At 44.2% G+C, this 22,281-nt stretch overlaps 1 protein-coding gene across 1 annotated transcript; it reads left to right on the top strand.

The window, feature by feature from the left end:
* Positions 1–7,481: 7,481 nt before the first annotated feature.
* LOC308127913 (semaphorin-5B-like) lies at positions 7,482–21,199 on the top strand (the record flags this gene model as incomplete). The annotated part of the gene is made up of 21 exons (XM_080493323.1): positions 7,482–7,626; positions 9,755–9,854; positions 10,246–10,291; positions 10,410–10,472; positions 10,595–10,693; positions 11,260–11,473; positions 11,574–11,859; positions 12,357–12,492; positions 13,171–13,378; positions 13,522–13,729; positions 14,315–14,432; positions 14,635–14,819; positions 15,523–15,666; positions 15,789–15,936; positions 16,323–16,548; positions 17,196–17,417; positions 17,498–17,668; positions 19,585–19,734; positions 19,835–19,870; positions 20,752–20,963; positions 21,038–21,199. 21 exons carry the CDS (start codon positions 7,482–7,484, stop codon positions 21,197–21,199), a joined length of 3,279 nt encoding a protein of 1,092 aa, XP_080349449.1.
* Positions 21,200–22,281: the final 1,082 nt, after the last annotated feature.

The following is a 22,281-nucleotide window of genomic DNA, read 5'->3' on the forward strand; positions in this document are numbered from 1 at the left end:
CAGTCAAAATGTGTGTTTGTTTTCCCTTCCATCCACACTCACAAAACCAAGAAAAGTCTTCTGCACGTTATAACTGATTTCACTGAATAAAATACACAGATTGTTTTATGTTAATAAACACATTAATGTAATAGTAGCCTGAACAGCAACTGTTTTATTGTGTTGCATGTTGTACAAAATGCAATAGCAGGAATGTGCATCACTTTGCATGTCTGCAGACTAATAAGCTCAATAATGTTTGCTTCTTATTTCTACATGCAGGCTGGACACTTTTGAAGTTGTTTTGTTGAACCCTTTTCTGATCAGTTATTGTAAAAGTTGCTATCCGTCAGTCTGAAAGGCTTCTGTAGTTCATGTGGACTGTCTTCATGATTCAAGTGCATGAGGGCCACGATGCAAAGCTTAAAACTGATGTGATTTAACCGCCTGAGCTGATTACGTCCTAAATGTGACCTGATTTAATGAAACCTCACACACAGATCCACACATCCCTCAATAGAGAGAGTTAACAGTTTGCTCTGCACAAACAGGAATGCTCTGCCCCCCCCGCGCGGTCGCCCCCCCTCATTTTTTACTGCCTCCTCCTCCTCCTCCTCCTCCCCCTCCTCCTCCCTGCACACTCTCTGGTCAGCGTGCTCCGGTGAGCCCATGTGTAACAAGTTCTCCCTCCCTTGTTTTTCGTGCCTCTTTTCCCCTCTCGCACAATGTGACGCGTCGGGATACTTCTGCAGAATCTTTCCCCCCGACGCCGACGGTGAAATAGTAAGTTTATCCTTTTGATGGAGTCTGTGTGTGTGTGTGTGTGTGTGTGTGTGTGTGTGTGTGTGTGTGTGTGTGTGTGTGTGTGTGTGTGTGTGTGTGCACGTGCACGTGCACGTGCAGAGGTGGGCTGTTTCAGTGCAATTACTTATTCTTTTGTCCAGTCCCTTCTGTCTTTGTGTCTCACACGCCTACTTTCTGTGGCTGTTTTTCTGGCATCCTGTCACTTTGTCAGCTTCCTCCCTGCAGCTTCATTTCTCCTCCAGTTATCTCTAAAGTGACCCTTCACCTCTCCCGCCTTCCTCTCCTCCCCTCATCCTCAGCATATTCCTCCGTCTGGGACTTGAGAGTCTGCCTGTAGTGTGGATAAGCATTTGTGGTGGTGGGGGGTGGTGGGGGGGGGGGGGGGGGGTGTCAGGTAATGTGTGGTGGGTATTTCCTTTGTTCTGGCTCAGACATAAGTGCAGAAATTGGCTTGGGATGGATGTGCAAGAGAGGAGAAGCGGGACTCTCGAATCTGGATCAATAGCCTCGGTCTGGGCTTTAAAATTATATCTGAATGTGGATTATTATTTTCCAGCCTGAGCAATCTACTGAGGAGTCTTTTGTCAGACAGTATGCACATGTTGCACTTCCCTTGCTTGGACTTCTTTTTTTCCCCAGAGTGTTTTGGTGATGCTAATATATTTTGACCAGAATTAACTCGTGCTTCATTATTTACCTGAATAAAAATGACAATTACTCATATGTTTCTCCTAAAATAATAGCCTGTCACTTTTGCTTCTCACTTAATAGCTGAGTTCCAACTCTTTAGTATGCTCTTTCCATGGCGCTTTTGTGGAGGGAGCATATTTATGGAAATTAGTCTTGACTGGATGATAGCAGCCATAATAATGGTCACAATTATTCTCTGGCGGGTATTTGAAGCTACTTTGTACCAAAAAAATCCAAGTGAGAATAATTGATAAGACTCATTAGGCTCATGAGTACAATTTAATAGAATAGGATATAAATGTTTAGCAGCTCCAGCTGGCAATGCAAGCGGAATGAAACCGAAATGTATAAGAATATATAAATCAAATGTAGTGGAATGAGGGGAAAATGCACAGAAACATAATGCTGAGCATTTTTAATTCACAAATTTCTTCTGCACGAATCACCGATTTCATTATTTTAGTGTATTTGCTCCACAAGAGCAGACAGTATTATGATCATGCTCACAGTGTTGATTACAGCTCCGCCATCTTTAAATATTGTCCCACATGGGCATCTTTTATCATTAACTAATCACACGTAATTGAAGACAGGACAGCGAACAAACCTGCTTGTATTGCCTCCATCTTTAGCTTTTGGATGCGTCTCCCTGAATCAATGCTCCATTTTTTTGTTGTCATCACATGATGTAAACATTAGACATCAGTCATGTTGTATCCGTTTATTTGAAAAGTGGGATTTGGAGTGTGGCTTAACTAGTGGAATGGCTCCTTTTCCTTCCCAAATGTTGGTGGTTCGATCCCCATCTTGCCCTTGGAGATTAAAGTCAAAGTTGCTCCCTATAGTACTTGAGCACTTTCAAGGAAGCCATCAGACATGGCTGAATGTGACTTATCATGCAAAGCGATGCACGTGGTAAAATACACTATTGTCCATGAATTGTGTGACACATCTCCAGCACAGATATAGGAATTATTCTTGCTTCTTTGCAATGAATCAAACCTTTAGAATCAGCAGCTGCAATTTCACATCCACCAAAGCTTAAAGCGGAATGACTGTCTTTCTATTAAGTTGTGTATTATAATTTTGAATCACCCTTTAGATAAGAGTTTTCTGGCATAAATTATAAATGTTTTGTGGTTATACCTACAAAGATGGACTTTTTAATATATTTGCGGACTAGTTTGAGGAAAACTAGACAGAAAAACCCAATTTAAGTCACGTTGTTTAGGGCTGAGTAAACCGAAAGACACCATTGGAGTTAAAACTTTGCAGAAAAAAGTGTAACTACACACTTGGTGTTCGATTGTAAAATATAAGCAGTCTTTTAATCCATTATTCATATAAAAATATTGACCAGTGCAACATGAGCGTCGTCAAAAGATGTTTGAATCTACAGGCCTGTCAAATGAAGACATGAACTGAATAATTGTTAGAAATTGTCAAATAGAGATATAGGTTGATACCTTTAAAGCTTAACCGTTTGTCTTTTTTTTTAATAAATGCTGTTAATATTTGTGCTTAAAGGACCAGCCGGCTTGTAAATTTCAGTGCCGAGGTGCTGAGAGGAGATTTCCTTCAGGTGGGACGTGTGCATTGACAGAGTGAAATTGCAGCTGCGTGCATACACCCCAGCTGTGTGATTTATTCCAGAACGCATACAGAGCTGGAGTTCAGAACAAGTGGACAGAGGGAGACAGAGAGGAGTGAGGGGAGATAGGAAGAGAGGGATGGGTGCAGCTGTGTGCCTCTTTAGGATTCCTGCGTTCTACCTCCTCTCGCCGGGGCCAAACCGGCATCATTAGGTTTGGCAAATTACCCGAGCGGCCATTGTGGTGCAGCCATGGCACGTTAGTGTGTCTTTTTAACTGTGGCTAAACTCAGTCTATTCACTTGTAAAAGAGAGCAGCCATTGGCAGATAGTTGGCAGGTTGCACAGAGAGGCCATTCACCCCGGTAGGAAGGAGCTGAGAACACTACCTCGGAAATGGTCCTCCCTGAATATTTTGATGGAGAGACTTTGGGTGCCCTCTCAGAGTCCATTTGCTCCAGCTAACAAATCTCCATGAACTGACTCCATTGGTAATTAATATTACTGCTCTTTATAGGTGAGAGATGCTCGCGCTGCACTCGGGAGGAGCTTTTAAAGGATTTGCTGTGCTTATCACTTGTTGTTTGGTTTCGTTTTTTTTCTATTTGTGGAGGAATGTAGAGTGAGGAATCCCGTGTTTTTGGATTTCGGGAGGTTGTTGGGGGGATTCACTGTTTCTTTTCATGATATTTGGATGAAATCCAGGCACTGGGGCGGAGAGAGTTTAGACAAGAGGCAGATATACAAGGGTCAGATGCTTTTATTTTTGATGCCAGTGAGGGACAAATTATAGGGCGTCTGAATGAAGAAATAATTACTTGTAATTAATTTCCCTGTCATATAGCGCTCAGTAAGGAGGATTTGTCTACAATTTGATGAAGCACAGTTTACATGCACGGCCACACATCATGCTCACTTTGAGCGTTTTGTGTTTCCCACACAGGACTACGGCACTGTCCCAGCATTGATTATGGCCGCCCAAGCTCACTAACTTGCTGGTCATACAACCACAAAAGAATCTAGTCCATGGCTTATGCTTTCTCCACCATCCAATCAACTCATTCATATATAGGCAGCGGGTTAAAGGTATCCATGGGAGGGCCATCTCCCTACTCTCTGAAAAGACTGAAATGTTCTACTGCCTCAGTTTTTCCTGCAGACAAAGCCAAGAGAGCTTGAATAGGCGGCACTTAAAATAACGAGGAGAGGCTCTCTGAAGACACAAAAGGTCCATATTTATTAAATACTGCAGGAACACTGGGAAAATACTTGAGATTGACTTTTCTTCTGCTCTTTTTTTTTGTAAATGACAGCCTGTCACAGTTACAGATGTTTGCACTGTTTTGGTCTTCTACAGCTACTTAAAAGAGGGGGAAAATGTCTTAAATAAACTTTGGAAACATGCAGAAAAAGAGTAATGAGCATGCTGTCTCCTGAAAGAGAAGATGTGGAGTGTGATAAAAACTTGTGCTCAGTGTGAAGTCTGTATAACTGTGACAAACTGCTTCAGGCGCACAAACACTTGTTAATGTGTCACAACATTTCCACTGAGTTGTTGGACTGAAGACCAAACTGCAGGCTGCAGCGAGGTCTTCACAAAATGATATATTGGTACATGTTTTACAGTTTGTTACACATTTACAAACTCCTCTTGTTATCAGAATCAGGTGTTAGTTGTGTTCTAATCTAAATTATAAGTGATTAGGCTTATTTATTAAAGTCCAGATGGACTGTTTGATGTATAGAGGGAAGAGTTTTCGCATCTCACTAAACAGGGTTTAGTTTTGTTTTTCCAAGCTTAAGAACGCACAACAAATCAGGTACAAGTACGAAATGTCAGAGTTGACTAAAACCGCAGGTGAAATGTCTATATATGGGCTTATCTTACTCCAGGCTTTGTTTACCACTCCTGCCATGATGGACTACACACTCTTCTCCTGCAGCAGTGATACTTACCTTCACCTGTTGTTTCAGCTTCTCTCATGAGTTTTTGTATAAGTGTATAATTCACAATTATTGCGTCTTGCAGGCGCAGTGTTGTAAAATCTCCCATTTGAACACGGTTAATGGCTTGGTGGAGCAAATGCCAAATCACGCTTCTGCAGCACTTTGTGTTTCGGCTTTAGTTTTGATGCTGGAGGACAAAGAATGGTTTGAGATAAATAACAGGAACTCTGTAAGTCTCCAGAAAAAACATCTCAAACTTTCAAGCAGATGAACTCCTGTGATCTCAGAGGAAACTGAGGGAATGTTTTATATGGACTCAGCAAATCTGAACAATAGAAGTTTGCACCCAAATTTAAATTGCTGGAGCAGAATTTTGCGGAAACAACATGGATCCATCCTACTTTGTATGAAGGTGTGCAGATGTGAGGATGTGGAGGAGACTTATAGTTAGTACAGCATGTGGTTGAGCTTTACCTCCAGCAGGATAACACAACATGCCATAAAGCTGATGAGTGACCTATGTTGAGCTCTTCATGCTGGAAAATGTAGCGATCACCTTGTTGGTGTTTGTACGTGACACCATTACTCAAGTCACGCCGGGCCTGGATTTTCTCTGCGAGATGTTTAAGTGAGCTTTCACTCTCGCAGAGGAATCACAGGTCAGGAGGGAGGAGGAGTGCTGGAACAGATTCGCCAAGATGAAACGTACATCTGTCAGGCTTTGGTGTTTGGAGGTTACGTCTGAAGTTTTCTGCTGCCGCTGCTCCCACAGCAACAAGGTCCCGGGTTAAAATCTTGGCAGCGTCCCTCCTGTGTGGAGGTCACATGTTCCCTCCGTGTTCCTGTGGTCTAACTCCCACCGTCCAAACACACTCAGGTCACATGAATGAATCGGAGACTGTGTGCTTCTAATCTCTTCACAGGCTGTTGAGGCTTTATGGTGTTTTTCCAACACAGGCAGCGACATGAATGAACGAGTGAATGTTCTAATAGGCTCATGGCTGCAGGGAAACTTGGTGAATGTTTGTTGCTTTTATTACACAGGCTAGTTTTAGTTGAATAAACCTCACTGAAACAAGCGGAAGTGGCAAATCTGATCAGACAAATTTGTTTTTGAGACGGCAATCATAATCTACGCTTCTAAAAAAAAAAAACCCCACTACTGACGTCGGCTGTTGCTCCACCTCCTTGTTGCACTGAATAGACAGAAATACCAGAACATTAGGCCTCTCACTGGCTGGCCTTAGCACAGCAAGAGGAGCACGGCCCCGTCACAAAAGCGGGGCCAGCGGTTAGAGGCTCCGCTCCTGCCGCTTCATTAAGCAGCAATGCAGGACCCAGCAGGTTGAAAAAACCTCTGCCTCCACACACATTCAGTCCTCCCAGTGAGTCGCAGACAGATGGACATTCAGCGCTTCCAGACAGGCTGGATCACAAGAAATCTGCCCAAGTGTTGCATCATGGGACGTCAACAGCATTCTCACTCCATGTGAAATTTGAAGTAGAGCACACAGTCGGTCGGTTATGGCCTTTTAAAGTCGCTCATCTGTGACCCGTTCACAAAAATATTGTGCACTTGTCACACTAACTGCTTTCTCATGTGACACTGCTGTAGAGGATGTCTCAATAGCTCTAAATTGCTTACTTTAAACAATGGAGTTCAAATCTAAAAATCTTTGCAGGAGCTTATCAGACTGTATTATCTGCTATTTGTTTCTGATGAATCCATTTTCTTTTAGGTTGATTTGCATGCTATTCACATCACTGAAATGAGATCAGGCTGGTAAAAATGCTGTGTAAACATACTTCCCTGTTGATTCTACTCAATTTAACTGTGGAATAACAGGAGAACTGACTCCTCAATGTGTCATCCATGCAAACTATGTAAAAAGTCCTATTCTGCGACCTTTGTGTCCGAAGTCATCAACCCATCATCATCTCTGATCAGATTTGATGGGTATAAGTGGATCTTGATCCAGACACAAAGACCCTTCATGTGGGTCACCGTTCAAAGTTCACACCCTCCAGTTTGGCTGTGGGCCCGGCCCCGTCGCTGAATGGCCCTCCTCAGTATGATTGAGCCCCCCGTTGATGGCACCCTCGGTTTCAGAGCCGGCATTAGAGAGATTGTCCACTCGATCCTTTTGAGGTGAATTAGCCATGACTGAGTCCTGCTGACAATGAGGGGCTGGACACCCCGAGCAGGCAGACAGAGGCAGCAGAGCGTCCACTGAGCTGCTGGACTGGCAAAACTAATTTAGATGGATTGGACATGCCGACAGAGAGAACGGGGGGAGGGCTGGGTGTCGCAGTGAGCTACTGTTGAAAGAACATTGTTTGGAAAGACAACCAAGGTTGTTTTTAATGCTTCAATTGACAGATTTGTAAAATTCTCACTGATCATAACATCTCCTCTGCTCCAACAGGTGATTTCTGAGGACCTGACAGAAGACTTGATGAGGTTGTAGCTATGGGTACCTCAGGGTGGGGGGCGAGGGCCCTCTCTCCTTGTGGCCTGGTTGTGGTCATCTGTTGGTCCATGTGTCTGTGCCAGCAGCCTCACATCAAACCTGCAGACTGCAGCAGGAGGGAGCATCCCGTCGTGTCCTACCAAGGTGAGGCTCCAGGGCCAAACTGTGCCGCTTCATTCTCTTTTTCTCTCTCTGTCTCCTCTTTCGCCCCGTCCCAACCACTTGCGTCCCTCAATGTACACTGCATTGCCACTTTATTGTGCTTGTGTATAATTGTATTACATGACTGTTCATTCATGCTGTGCATGTCAACATATTTGTCCAATCACAAAAAGAACTACAGCCCTAGATTGTTTTGATTGTATTTCCCTTCATTATTTCAACATTCCATTAGATGTGGTGGCTACAAGCCGGAAGTCAGACGTACAAAAGAACAAAAATTAAGGAGAAATTACTAAAAACAACAAAGTCAACAGCTGCTCCACTTGTAAAACCTTATTTTTTAAAAAAGGGTTGTAGTTGCGTTTGGTTAAAATCGGTTTCTAGGAGACATAAAGTACTAAAAAAATTAAAGGAACGATGGCTCATTGCATGTTTAACATGATTTCTTCTTATTAATTCAGGGTGAACTTGAACTTGAAATGATTTTGTTTTTATTCCGTCTGCCTCCCTATGTTCTGTTGCACATAATTCAAATTAATGGAGTGAATGGATGTGAAGAACAAGTGAAAAAATTTCTAGAAGAGTTAAACTGACATCAGATGTACTGCAACATAGCTCACTGTTAATGCTTTGTAAAAGGATCCTGATGAGCATGACTTTGGAAAAAAACTATAAACTGTGACTCGTCAGCCAATAATGATGAGGAAAGGGTCTGAGACTTAGTGAAATATAGATTTTTCATAATGTAGCACACCAGCATGTTCACTCGATCACCTAAATATTCAAAATCTTCACATTCCCCGTCTTAAAGTGGACTCCTGGACTGAGCTCTAAGCTTGTTATTGTGCTCTCTCGACTGGAAAATTCCTCTCCGTGTAGTCTGTCTGTTTTTATATTTGCTGATCTTCGTTTGCGAAGTCGGGCTCTCGATTTCTAATTCTCAGTAGTTAACTGGGGAGGTCAAAGGCTGCAGAGTTGGAACAAGACAGCTGCTGCAAGTCATTTCTGCTTTGGAGCTGCAAGATCAGTGTTTTGAATGTGAGTGTGTGCACGAACTGTCTGCTCTGCCGGAGGTCATTATGTACGCAGGCAAGTGCACAGAGGCAATTTGGGCTCAATAGCTCTCTGAAAATAGCTGTTGTGCCAGCGGTGGTTTGTATTCATGTTGTATTGTTGCCCACTCTCAGAGCGATTCAAAGTGGAACCAAGACCAGATAAGAGTGATCGTCCGTGTTTGTTCCAATAAGCATCTCCACATGTCGTCGTTCCACATTTTATGAAAGATTAATAAAGAATAAGCAGCCAGGCCGGAGTTTAATATCAGATAATAAAAGTCTGGCAGCAGTAAAAGCTCTCAGGTGATATTAATCTACATTAACAGGGATTTGCAGGAATTGTGTTTATCCTGCAGAGGGAAACATTAAAAGTTGTAGGTGTTAATGTTTTGGAACAATGCTCGACATTTCTCCCCTTCACTGCGATTCATATGAAATTATGAAATGTTTGATTGTTGTGTGTGCAGCCAGGCCTCACCCAGTGTTCCTCTTCAGCTGTCTAACAGCTGTGAAATGGCCTTTGATGGTATTATTTTGACTGGACGTCAGTTTACATTCAGCTCAAAGCGTTCGCCTGGCAAACCGTGCTCCTATTGTTTGGGATTCGTTTGTCCCACAAGCTGGCAACAGACTGAAAAGAACGTGCATTCATCCACGTGAGGAAGCAGCAGTAATTTGTTCTGAAACACTGAAAGATTAAGTTGTTGCACCACTCTGTGCATTTTTTCTTGTCACCTAAAGTTCACGCAAAGCTCAGTTTTGTTTTGGTCTGTGATAACAGTGAATTTAATCAAACTCAATTCAATTTTATTTGTACAGCGCCAAGACACATTTCAAGGCCCTTTTACAGAGAAAAACCCAACAATTCCATAGGAGCAAGCAGGCGATAGTGGAAAGGAAAAACAACGTTTTAACATAATGTAATTAAACTGTTAGGTTCTGAAAAGAGTCACTTGATGGGAGTATTTAGGCGACTTGGGTTCATATGAGGTTTCAATTGACAGTCAGTGCTCTTCATCCTTCTCACAGTGCCTCCTCTGTCCTCTCTCATGCAGCGTTGAGGTCGTGGGTCTCTGAGTTCTCCCATCCAGGAGTGAAGGATTTCTCCCAGCTGGCCATGGACGTGAGCAGGAGCCAGCTCATTGTTGGAGCGAGGTGACTCGTCGGCATCTCATTCACATGTGGCCTGTTACCAGTGAACAGTGTTGAGACTAGATCGGTTGTAAATCAGAGAAGGAATGATGCCGATAATATTTCTGACCACAGCACCATACTATAAAACTACATTTTGGACAATTCCGTTATATTTTTGGTAAATGGTATATAGCTGGGTTCATCACATTCACACACACATTCACACACACACATTCACACGCCACTGGTACCATTTTTGACAGTAACCTGTTTCAAACTCCAGATAATATTAGTATTATGTGTATTCCACACCACTATGGTGTATCTGACAGCACCATACCATTTTATGGATACCATTGTGTTGCCATGGTAACACTTTTCCTGGTGCTTTTTTGTTTTTCCTCTTTGTCAGAAACTTCCTCTTCAGATTGAGTTTGAGTAACGCCTCCCTCATACAGGTAAGCTAAACACGAGCATATTTTATTCCATTAGCACCTGTTTAGCATCAGACAATCTATTGAAATGTGTGAAATGGACCGATGCTTTCGGAGAAATAAACACTCTATTTTCATTCAGGCAACAGAATGGGCGCCCGATGAAGAGACAAAGCGTTCATGTCAAAGCAAGGGCAAATCTGAGGTAGTTATTTTACAGAAAACAGAAATGTGTTACATGACATCTGCTCGGTTTTGAATTGTATTATGAACCAGTGAAATTGAGATTTCTGGTGTTTTTGTTTTTGGTTATTTTCTAACCCGAAGGATGAATGTCAGAATTACGTCCGAGTCCTGTTGATTAATGGGAGGACGCTTTTCACCTGCGGGACCAACGCTTTCACCCCCGTCTGTGTCACCAGGCAGGTCGGTACTCTTATTATCACTATCATGTTAGCATGTGCTGATTTAGTGAGTGAAAGAAAACAACACATCAGTTTATCCTTTGAAATCTGCAAGAATATTTGCACATCAGTAAGCATGGACCTTCAATAACGCTGCTCGTTTCTGTTTCCTCACTAAACGGTGCTCAGCTGACTCCTATTTTCACTCCCAGAAGGAAAGCAGCTGATAAGAAATAATCGTTTTGGTGGCTTCATTATTTCGTCAGCTTCTCTGATTGTTTCAGTAACAGCAACATGCAAATACTGTCATTCTTGTAATAGTTTTCTATTTTTATTTCATTTTATTTATATATTTCTTCACATAGAATAATTACAGAATGGAAAAGCTTTGCAGATTAAAGAATCTCAATGGTCAGATACAATATTTAAAACATGAAAAAAATCTTAAAAAATGATACATCCAGTGGACCAGAAGACAAAAACAAAAAAAACATCCTGATCACACACAAGACTATTTAGATGAAAGATCATTTTGAGATGTGTCATTGTAAACTGCGTGAAAACTGACGAGTCGTCACTGTCTGTCAGATCTCTAATACGAGTCAGGTGTTGGACACGGTGAACGGTGTTGCTCGCTGTCCCTACGACCCGCGCCACAATTCCACTGCCATGGTGACAGAGAAGGGCGAGCTGTACGCCGCCACCGTGATCGATTTTTCCGGACGTGACCCGGTCATCTACCGGAGCCTGGGGAACATGCCGCCCCTGCGCACCGCCCAGTACAACTCCAAGTGGCTCAACGGTCAAAAAAGCTCCGCAGCCTTTTTCTGCACCTTTGTAAAAAAGCTGCATCTCTGTTCATGAAAGTCAAATCTTCCTTTTCATCCTCTCATGTCCTCCAGAGCCACACTTCCTGTCTGTTTATGAGATCGGCCGCTTCGCCTACTTCTTCCTGAGAGAGACGGCTGTGGAGAACGACTGTGGGAAGATGGTTTTCTCCCGAGTGGCCCGGGTCTGTAAGAACGACATGGGCGGGCGTTTTCTGTTGGAGGACACCTGGACCACCTTCATGAAAGCTCGACTCAACTGCTCGCGCTCAGGGGAAATCCCCTTTTACTACAACGAGCTGCAGAGCACTTTCTACCTGCCAGAGCAAGACCTGATTTACGGCATCTTCACCACCAACGTGTGAGTGCTCTTCACCAGTGACACACAGAAATGGTGGAGGTTCATGTGAAATGTGGATTAAAAAAACAAAAAAAACCATCATATAAAAAGCAAAATGATCCAGGTTTGATTCTGGGCTGGGACCTTTTTTAAGGTGTTTGCATGTTCTACTTATCCCAGTGAGTGTTTCTGCACTCTGGTTTCCTGTAATCAGTCCACAAAGTGTCTTTCCATCATTCTTGATGCACATGAAAGTTCACTGTCCTTTTTGTTTCTTCACCAAAAAAATTTTGGGTTAATGTATTTGCATGTCTGGCTGTAATAAATACATGAACGCCCCCTCAGAGCTCTGCAGGGCTTTTTGAATACGATGCAGTAAAGACAAGCTTCAATAATAGAGTTTAGTCCACCCAGGTGACTAATAGTCTATATTTTATTGTTATAAGCTGACATGTGGGAAACCTCTCCTACTTTCCTACTTTCCTTCTTTCACACTGAATCGTCTCTCCGTCCTGCAGGAACAGTATCTCAGCCTCTGCCGTGTGTGCCTACAATCTGAGCGCCATCACTCAGGCCTTCAACGGACCCTTTCGCTACCAGGAGAACCCGCGCACGGCCTGGCTCTCCACCCCAAACCCCATACCTAATTTCCAGGTGAGTCACAGGTTGAAACAAAAAAATGAAATAAAATAAAAGCAGGATTCCCACTGGATCTCTGTTGCTGTTTTCCTCTGAAAAACACGGTGCTGACAGATGTGTGAATACAAAGCAGAGCGCTCCGTCCCATAATTGCTCCGCAATTCCTCCCAGGCTTGTAAAGGAGTTTTCAAAAGGCCGACAGGCGTTTCATCCCCCGTGTGTCGAGCACAGATATCGAAATGCAGCGTAGCAATCATAGAATTGGTGCTCGGCGATGTCAAACACGCCTCCAACAATCTCACACATTCAAAATGCAGTTCGGTTTGAGCTTTGGGGACGTCGTAGATTATATTTTCTCTGAACGTGTGTGCAGTTGTTTTGCTGTGTTTAAATTCCGATTGCGTGCATTTGATCTTGCATGGACACCATTGGGGGATACACAGCGTTGCAGTGGTTTGCAGGCTCATGCCAAAGAAACTATATCTCTGGTTTTATTCCGGTTTTGCGTGTTTCTGATAATGTTTATGACTCCTCTCTTTATATTGGCATGTCGGTATATTCACACGTATCCATACATTATCTATTATCAAGTCTGGCTGTAGATTATCTTCCCTTGAATAGTTCATAATAACCAGTAACATTGCCTGTTAAAGTGCTTTAAAAAAATCTGATTTCATCTTGTCGGCTGCTCAGTGTGGCACATTAGAGGAGGGCGGTCCCGGGGGAAACCTGACGGAGCGCAGCCTCCAGGACGCCCAGCGACTCTTCCTCATGAATGACGTGGTCCAGCCGGTCACCGTCAACCCCCTGCTCACCCAGGACAACCTGCGCTTCTCCAAGCTGGTGGTGGACATCGTGCAGGGCCGAGACACCCTCTACCATGTCATGTACATCGGCACAGGTGAGTGGGAGGAGACAGCGAGCAAACAAAAACAACAGGCCTCATTAAAATGTGCAGGATTAGTTTTTAGCACAGTTTTATCTGCAACATTTGTGACTCACGAAGCATCACCATCCCCGCTGTACACCATCTTTCCATCCCAGAATACGGCACCATCGTGAAGGCTCTCTCCACAACCAATAAAAGCCTCCATGGCTGTTACCTGGAGGAGCTCAGGATTCTCCCTGAAGGGCAACTGGGCCCCATAAAGAGTCTGCGACTCCTCCACACAGACCGATCCTTGTTTGTGGGGCTCACTGACAGACTGGTGAAGATACCGTTAGAGCGCTGCTCCAGCTATCCGACTGAACGGTAACACCCAGCAACGTGACACACTTCGTTTGGCAGCTTCTAGTCTCACGTCATCTATCTAAGTAGAAAGAAACTAAGATTAACACTCATACGATTGATAATTTATCAGTTAGCAGAGGGTAAATATCACCGCTCAGACTGTTCTGCTGCACGCTCATCGACTCAACTTGAAAATACTTAAAGTGATTTATGACCTCGGTGCGGCGAAAGACACAAGCGGGAGTGGGCGTCCAAGTCTGGAAGGTGCTGGACAAATGCTGACAATGCTGCAGAGCGGCCGTTTCTGATCTGTCAGTTTACATTCTGGCCCACAGCAGACATTATATAAGCAGGCTATTAATGAATTTGTTGACTTGAGTACATTGACAGCCTTTCAAAACATTATGTGATGTACAGCACATTACTTTCTCAGTATTACTCCCCCGAGCTGCTCTGCTATTTGAGTCACGTCAAAAGTTCTTTGATACCAACAAAACACCATTTCTTATTTCTTACAGATTGTAGACTTTTGCACAGCAAAAACAAACAAACAAAATTCTTTCCCAGGCTTGAGATGTCTGACTCTCTGTCTGAACTCCCTATTAGTTACTGCATGGAGGCTCGGGACCCCTACTGTGGCTGGGACCACAAACAGAAGCGCTGCACCACATTCGAGGAGAGCGCCAACATGAACCAGTGGACACAGAACATCACTGAATGCCCAGTAAGATGCACCGTTTCTCCAAAGCACTACTTGTTAATCTCAATGGAGAACAACAACAAGATTTAACTCGAGCAACACATGGTATGATATTAAAAATGAAGGGTGAAAACAAAGATTGGCAGTGAGTCTGAAGGTTGATGAAAAGAAAAGAACTGACATTTTAAACTTTGTGCATAATGACCCTCTCTGCTCCTCCGTGAAGGTGAGGAACCTGACGCAGGACGGCGGCTTCAGTCCGTGGGCGCAGTGGCAGCCGTGCAACCACGATGACGGCGAGGGCTCTGTCAGCAGCTGCATGTGTCGGTCCCGCTCCTGTGACGGGCCGGTGGCCCGGTGCGGAGGGGTCGAATGCAGGGGTCCGACCATCCAGGTGGCAAATTGCTCGAGGTACGTTCCCACTGCATGCAGGTGTTTGTTAATCATTAAACTCCGCAGACTGGAAGAGAAAAACCTTCAATCTTCATTCTTGCACAGATCAATTAGAAAAAGCTGCTGAAATCTGTATCATAGCAGTGCAAAACAAGTCACATGAATCTTACAATTTTCCCAACAATATGCACATTATATTATGACCACATAAGCTCATTAACGCTGTAATATGTAAAAACACTGTCTGTGATTTCCTTGAAATTCACTTGTTAAAAGAGTTCAATGAATTCAGCTTTAAGTCCAGCATATGGTCAGTTTGAAGAGTCCATATGTACCTCAAATATTCTGGGTCTTTAACCAGCCTGTGTGTGGATTACAGAATACTGGTTTAGTTAAAAGAGGCACAGTCATGCACATTTTCTCGATCTGTTCTGAAAAAAAATCCAGGTTTGGTTTAATGTATTGACATATTTAAAAAGTTTGGGTTTTATTTATTGAATCCCAGTCTGGGTCTAGTTTGATTATTAATAAGAGGATGCATGAAGAGTTAAAAGAAAAACAGAGTGATGAAGAAGGACAAATGATTGCACTGAAATGATTTCTGCACACATAATTATACTTGGAGATTACAAAATCAGCAAAGCTCATGAAGGGAGTGAAAGTTGAGTGTATATTAACACAAATATCCTTCCTTGTACTGTTGTGTTTCGCTGTGCTTCAGGAACGGCGGCTGGACTCCCTGGTCTTCATGGGGCCAGTGCAGCAGCAGTTGCGGTATCGGATTTGAAGTGAGACAGCGGTCCTGCAACAACCCTGCGCCTCGCCACGGCGGACGCATCTGTGTGGGCCAGGGCCGGGAGGAGAGGTGCGTCCAGACTTGTGTGAAACGCCGTCAGAAGAAAGCGTGGTCACAGGGCCATGACGGCGGTGTGTGTGTGTGTGTGTGTGTGTGTGTGTGTGTGTGTGTGTGTGTGTGTGTTTTTCCAGGCTGTGCAATGACAAGAAGCCATGTCCCCTGCCAGTGCTGTGGACAGCGTGGGGCCCCTGGGCTCACTGCAGTGCTGAGTGTGGAGGGGGGGTCCACTCCAGGACCAGAACCTGTGAGAATGGCAACACCTGTCCTGGATGTGCAATGGTACTGGAGGAGAAATAAAGAAGAAGACCGTCCCAAAAATTGTGTTTTATTTGTCCATGTAGGGAATATATACATTTACAGCGATTTAAATATACTGTAAATATTTACAGTGAACTGAATGATTCAGTGAATATCCAAAATATAAACCAGATTACGTCTTCATTGCAACTAGAAAAGACAAAAAAAAAAGAAAATTGTCCCATTAAATAAAGTAATTAGTCACATAATGAGCCCCCTCCAGATAAACGGTAGTATTTGTGTTGTTTTGCAGCGCGTGTTAACTCTAAGTTTATCTCTGTCAGCTATTTATAATGAGTTTTAAAGTTAGGGCTGCAGGAGAAAAGCACCGCTTGTGCCATTTAATTGGCTTTCATTCTGTGTTGCAGGAGTATAAAGCCTGTAACCTGGACGCCTGCCCCGAAGTTCGCCGAAACACCCCATGGACACCGTGGATGCCCGTCAACGTGAGCCAGGACGGCTCCCGGCAGGAGCAGAGATTCAGGTACACCTGCCGGGCGCTGCTGCCCGACCCCCAGCAGCTCCAGCTGGGCAAGAAGAAGCTGGAGACCCGGTTCTGCCCCAACGATGGAACTGGGGCCTGTCAGACTGACTGTGAGTATGAACAATAAATCATCGACAAACCTGCTCTTACAAACACAGCTGGTGTAGAGATCACCTGCAGGTTTAAGTCAGCCATTTTTGTGAGGCGTTCAACTCCGTGAATCAGTCCAACGCAGCAAATATGGGACACTGGCTGGGGCCATATCCGTCTGCCGGTGGCGCAGCACCCAGTCCGCCACAATAAACACAGATGGGTTCACGTTTGCAGACGTCAATCAGCAGATTGATTAAACATCAGTGAACCGTTTTGGGGAAGCAGATGTCCACTTCCGCTGTTGCTCGTAGACTTCCAGGCTCGCTTCACGGGATCAAAACATGAACTTTCAATCAGAAATCTTCAAAAAATAACTGAAGCTCTGGAGAGAATAGATAATGGATGAAATGTATTGTCTGGCCTCATTTCAAAGCTGTAGGCGGTCCTCCTGATACATATGTAAACAATTAGTGATTGCAGATACTTCCGTGTGTGTGTATGCCTCTGCAGGGAAATCTAGTTTTTCAAACGTGACCCATATGGAAACAGGCTGCTTGTTGAATTTGTAATAAAACTATCAAATTCTGTGTGAGATCTTCACAACACTGGGACCTGCTGCAGTCACTCACGTCGGTGCTAACGTGGTTTCTCTGTACATTTGCAGCTCTTGTCGAAGACCTGGTGAAGACGAGCAGCCGTACACCGGCCCAGCCGCACGGAGCCCGGTGGGGATCCTGGGAGACGTGGTCCGGCTGCTCCCAGCAGTGCTCCCGGGGTTTCCGGACGCGCAAACGGAGCTGCTCGACCCCCGAGGGCAGGACCAACCCCAGCGCCTGTGTGGGCTCCCCGGTGGAGTACCAGGACTGCAACATTCAGCCGTGCCCGGGTAACTCAGGTGTCCTGACCTGGAGCGTGGCTGCAGCTCCAGAGAACGTCCTTCTAATCACATGTGTGTCTGTGCCTCAGTGAGTGGAGCCTGGTCCTGCTGGTCCTCCTGGTCCCAGTGCTCGTCCAGCTGTGGAGGCGGGCACTACCAGCGCACTCGGACCTGCAGCAGCCCGCCGCCTGCCAATGGAGGCGAGATCTGCATCGGCCTGCACACTGAGGAGGCCCTCTGTAATACACACACCTGTGAAGGTATGGGTATTACTATTATTATGGGTGTTTGGTTAATCTAAACAATACATAGTAACTCCATTACATTTTAATGAATTACCGATTAGCTGTACTCAGTTTTTGATGTTAAAGATTTTTGCACAACATTGTTCATATCTGCTCCTCGATCCCCCGTTTTTACCATTTGCTAAATATGCAGAACAAAATGGCAGATTGCTGCCTGCAGGCATGTTTATAGGACATAAAGTGTAAACAGGACATTCCCATCGACGCTGATATAAATCTAAATTATATAAATTTAAATAAATAAAAAGCATTTTGATATAAACTTTTACGTGAGGTGAGTTCTTTACTTCCATTTTGGTCTTAATTGTTAGACTCGAAAGAGACTTCCTGCTCCCCGAAATGAAATAATGGCACTTGCATGACACTGATCCCCTTCACACACAAGGTGGATCAATATTTGTTCAGAGAGTGCAAACAGACGGGCGAGGGGAGGCTCATGTAGCATGCGAGAGCTAAAAGTCATGAAAATGTTGTGCCGCATATCCAAAAATGGACACGCAGCAACTCCTGGACGTTTGCTTCTTTGGTCTTTGAAATAAACGCAGACACAGGGAAAGCAAATTGGTGCAATCAAGCCCTCATCTGTTTCCCACTTTTGTTGGGTAAACAAAGTGACCCCAGCCAGCGCACAGACCGGCCGCTGACTGATGATGACCACTGCGCCGCAGCCAACATTGCTCAGCCGGCTCACTCGGTGACCTACGCCACAGTCGGACTCTCAGCCGCCGGCCGGCGGCGGTTTTAGATGCACAGCGAGACGAGATGCTGGTTTTTCCACAATATCTCATGATAAAAAAACAAAAACATTTTTTCAGCAGCCAATTCAACCACTTTGATTCTGGAAGATTAAAGAATAACAGGCTGCAGCTACTCGGCAATTAAATATGAAAATATATTTTTGAACTGAGGGGCTTTTCTTTTGAAGTTGCCGTTTTTAATATTGGTTTGAGGGGGCGTAGTGGTACCAGAGAAACAAAAAACAAGAAGTGCACAGAAGAGGACGAGGATTCCCAAAAGTTTTCTCCCTCAGCCAAAACATGAAAAAGTTGGATCAAAACACGTATTGACTCTGACTCAAAAGTCCCATTTGTACTTTTTATCATGTGAAGAAACAAATGTGCCCACAGATGTAAAGACAAAACAATCATTTCTTCCTCTTTCTTGTCAGGAAAGCTCAACTATCTCCAAGCTCCTTTTGTTCTGATTTAACCAACATGAATTTAGATGATTTATTTGTTTTTATTCTGTTTATATTCAGTGTTTTTCCCGAATACAGAAAATTACAGTAAAACTAACAGAAAAGACGTAAAATACTTGAAATAAAAGTAAGAATACATTAAGCATCAACATTACAAGAAAATTACCAAAAACTAAAACACAATAATCAAAAGATTGATTAAACCTTGATTAAAAAAGTGCCTAGTTTTTATGAAATATTAGGACAACAAATAAAATCTGGATTTCTGTTACAAATATCTTTTTTTTCTTTTAAATTCACCACTTGATAGTTTACAAGTTTTCTTGTCATGGCTCTGGTTTTTTGATAAAGGCAACTTAATAAAAAAAAAAATACTGACATAAAAGTATGAAACCAAATGATTTTATTTAATTCAACAAATTTCTTATTTCCAATCTTATTTTTAAAAGACTTCAGTTTCTTAATGTGAATTTGTATTTTTTTGTAATGAGATTTGTCTGAAAATGAATCAATGTTTTTTCTATGATCTCTATGAACATAATAATTTAATAATAAGAGGATCAGCAACGATAAGCCAAGAAACCCTTTTCTAGGATAAATTCTAAACCTTTTTCTCCCCGTATGAATGAAGCAGACCTCCAGGTAACGTCGTCATCGTCTCCTCTGTCAGCAGGTTTGGGCGAGTGGACTGAGTGGGGCGACTGTGACGACGAGGGTCTGCAGCACCGCCGCTGCCGCTGTGGCGAGGACCAGGAGGCCGAGGTCAGCGTGTGCCAGGGGAACATCACGCAGTCCCGGCCGTGTCAGCCGCACGAGGTGCCAGGTGGGGGCGCGGCACACGAGCCGCTTTGCTGATCAAAGATTGACGAGAGCTGTTTGACCTCATGGAGCTCGACATTAACGTTCCCGTTTCTCTTCTCCAGTCATTTTACCCGGACAGGAGGACCAGAGCTGCGGAAGTGAGTGAATGCAAATGTCTTTTCTTTAACTCGGCACAAATAATGACTTTGTTCCAGCACACACACACAAACACAATTTCCCTCACTCTGCCCTCTGATTGCACTCGCCAAACATGAGGCTCCCGCTGCTCACTGCTGCAGAGTAAACCGAATGGCTTTTCCCCTCGTGACTGAAGTCAACCGCGCAGTTTCTATCGGTGTTGGTAACGTAGGCCTCTCTTTCCTGCCTCTGGAAACGGTTTCAGGACGCTGCTGCTTTTAGCGGCAACGGTCCTCCTGTCATCCAGAGCGAGACCTGCAACATTTAGTGCAACCCCGAGGAAATTGCAGGTTGTCTTTTTTTGTTTAGCTCATTCTGATCATTAAACTGGATCTGAGAGCTCTGCCAGGCTTTCTGCCAGGAAGAAGCTCCGTCTGCACCAGTAGATTTCAACCCACTGCGAAAAGACATTGAATGAACAGCCCGAATCTGCTCCCCAGGGTGTGCAATAAATCTGAAATAGTCCAAATTGAGGTCTTCGTTATTGTTGTAGATCTAGAGAAGTGTTATAAAGAATAAAATAAAACAGATGTATCATTAAAGTGAAGCATTTCTCATAATCCCAAAGATCCCTACCTGTGTACAGATTTTACTGAGCTGCTGTTTTGGATCACATCACACAGATTGTACGACTGTGAAATGTGATGTTATTGCATAACATTTGGCAAAAGGTCTACTTATAATTGCACTGGACTGTATATCTATAAATACTTCCTGGCTGATGTTCTCCCGCCCGTACCTCCATCATCTGTGCAGCTGCAGCTCATCTCCGATGACCCTGCAACAAAAGAACACTACTTGTCCCGTGACCTGTGCTTTATTCTTCCCCCTTCTGTTTCAGCCTTCACCTTGTTCCAGCTGGTCGCCGTGGGCTCGGCCAGCTTCTTTGCCGCGGCCCTCCTGTCAGCTCTGGCCTACACCTACTGCCACCACCTGAACCGCCCCTCAGCCGAGTCGGCCGTCATCCACCCCAGCACCCCCAACCACCTCACCTACAATAAGCAGGGCAACGCCACGCCAAAGAACGAGAAGTACATCCCCATGGAGTTCAAGGTGGGCGGCCTCAGTTTCCCTCTTCAGACGGTTTGTCCTCGGCCACTCTGAAACTCTTTCCACCGTCTCTGCAGACGCTGAACAAGAACAACCTCCACGTGAACGACGAGACGTGCAACCACTTCCCCTCGCCGCTGCCCTCCAGCAACATGTTCACCACCACCTACTACCCTCCCAGCTTGGGCAAGTACGACTACCACCCGGACTCCCCCTGCAGGACCTACATGCACAGCTGAGAGGAGCCCGCCATAACCCCCCCCCCCCCCCCCCCCCCTCCAACCACGAGGCGACTCAGTCACCAGAACAGAAACAAGGTTTTAAACTCATCTCAAACACTGACATTAGTCTCGTTTGTTCGTCTGATCCCCCGCGCATGCTCAGGCTTTTGGAATCAATCTGTTTACAATAACTAGTTGTTATCAGCAGGGGAGTTAAAACTCATTTAAGCCCAGTTTGAGCTCTTTTCTTCCAAAGCAATCTATAAATAATACAACATCTGAAGTTTTCCCACTGAAATAAAAGAAATTTTTCCCAATTAATGCACTTTATACAAGTTAATTACGCTTATTCACACAGACACTAATGTGAGCACATCCCAGGAGCCTTTTTTACCGTTACACCTCTTTTTCCAACACGTCTCCCTATTTCCTCTCATCCCGGGTTCATCCGAGACTGAAGGTGCACAAGGAGCCAATGTTGCTGTTTTAGGCTTTCAGACTTTGCCTGTTCCTTCGGTTTGGACCTCTGAACAAACCGGCGTCTACATTGGTCTCCCTTGTTTCTTCTTCACCCACCCTGAGGTGCTTTGTTCGCTCAGGACAGACACTGTAGGACTCACCGCTCCTGCTGACCGTCTGGCAGGCAGCTCGGACCGTCACTGGGACTAAGTTAACACTGACATAAATGATAATGTGAAGCAAGTCGAGTGAGAAAATGAACAGAAACGAGCAGATTTTTCATATATTTGCTTTAATTTCCAGTCCAGGTTTGTTTTGAAGTGAATGGACGATGGCAGCACAAGAAAGGAAAATAAAGACCTGTATCATTTGTTCGCTTCAAACATTCAGCGGCAATGTAATGTTATAATGTGTAGGTTTATTTTGGTTGAACAGATAGATTTTATTTCACTTTTCTTGTGAAAAAAAGAAAACATCAGGCTCTGACTTTTGTTGCGTCTGATTGACTTTCACTCCAAAAACACGCAGCTGAGATGCGCCTGCTCCTCTCCCGGTTGTTACTCCACGTTACCAGGTTTATTGCTTCCATAGAAGTTTTTCACATTTCTGTGGGTCACATTTCACTTTGTAAGGAGTTTAAT

This window comes from Lipophrys pholis (assembly GCF_963383615.2).
Source record: "Lipophrys pholis genome assembly, chromosome: 23".
Taxonomy (NCBI): Eukaryota; Metazoa; Chordata; class Actinopteri; order Blenniiformes; family Blenniidae; genus Lipophrys; species Lipophrys pholis.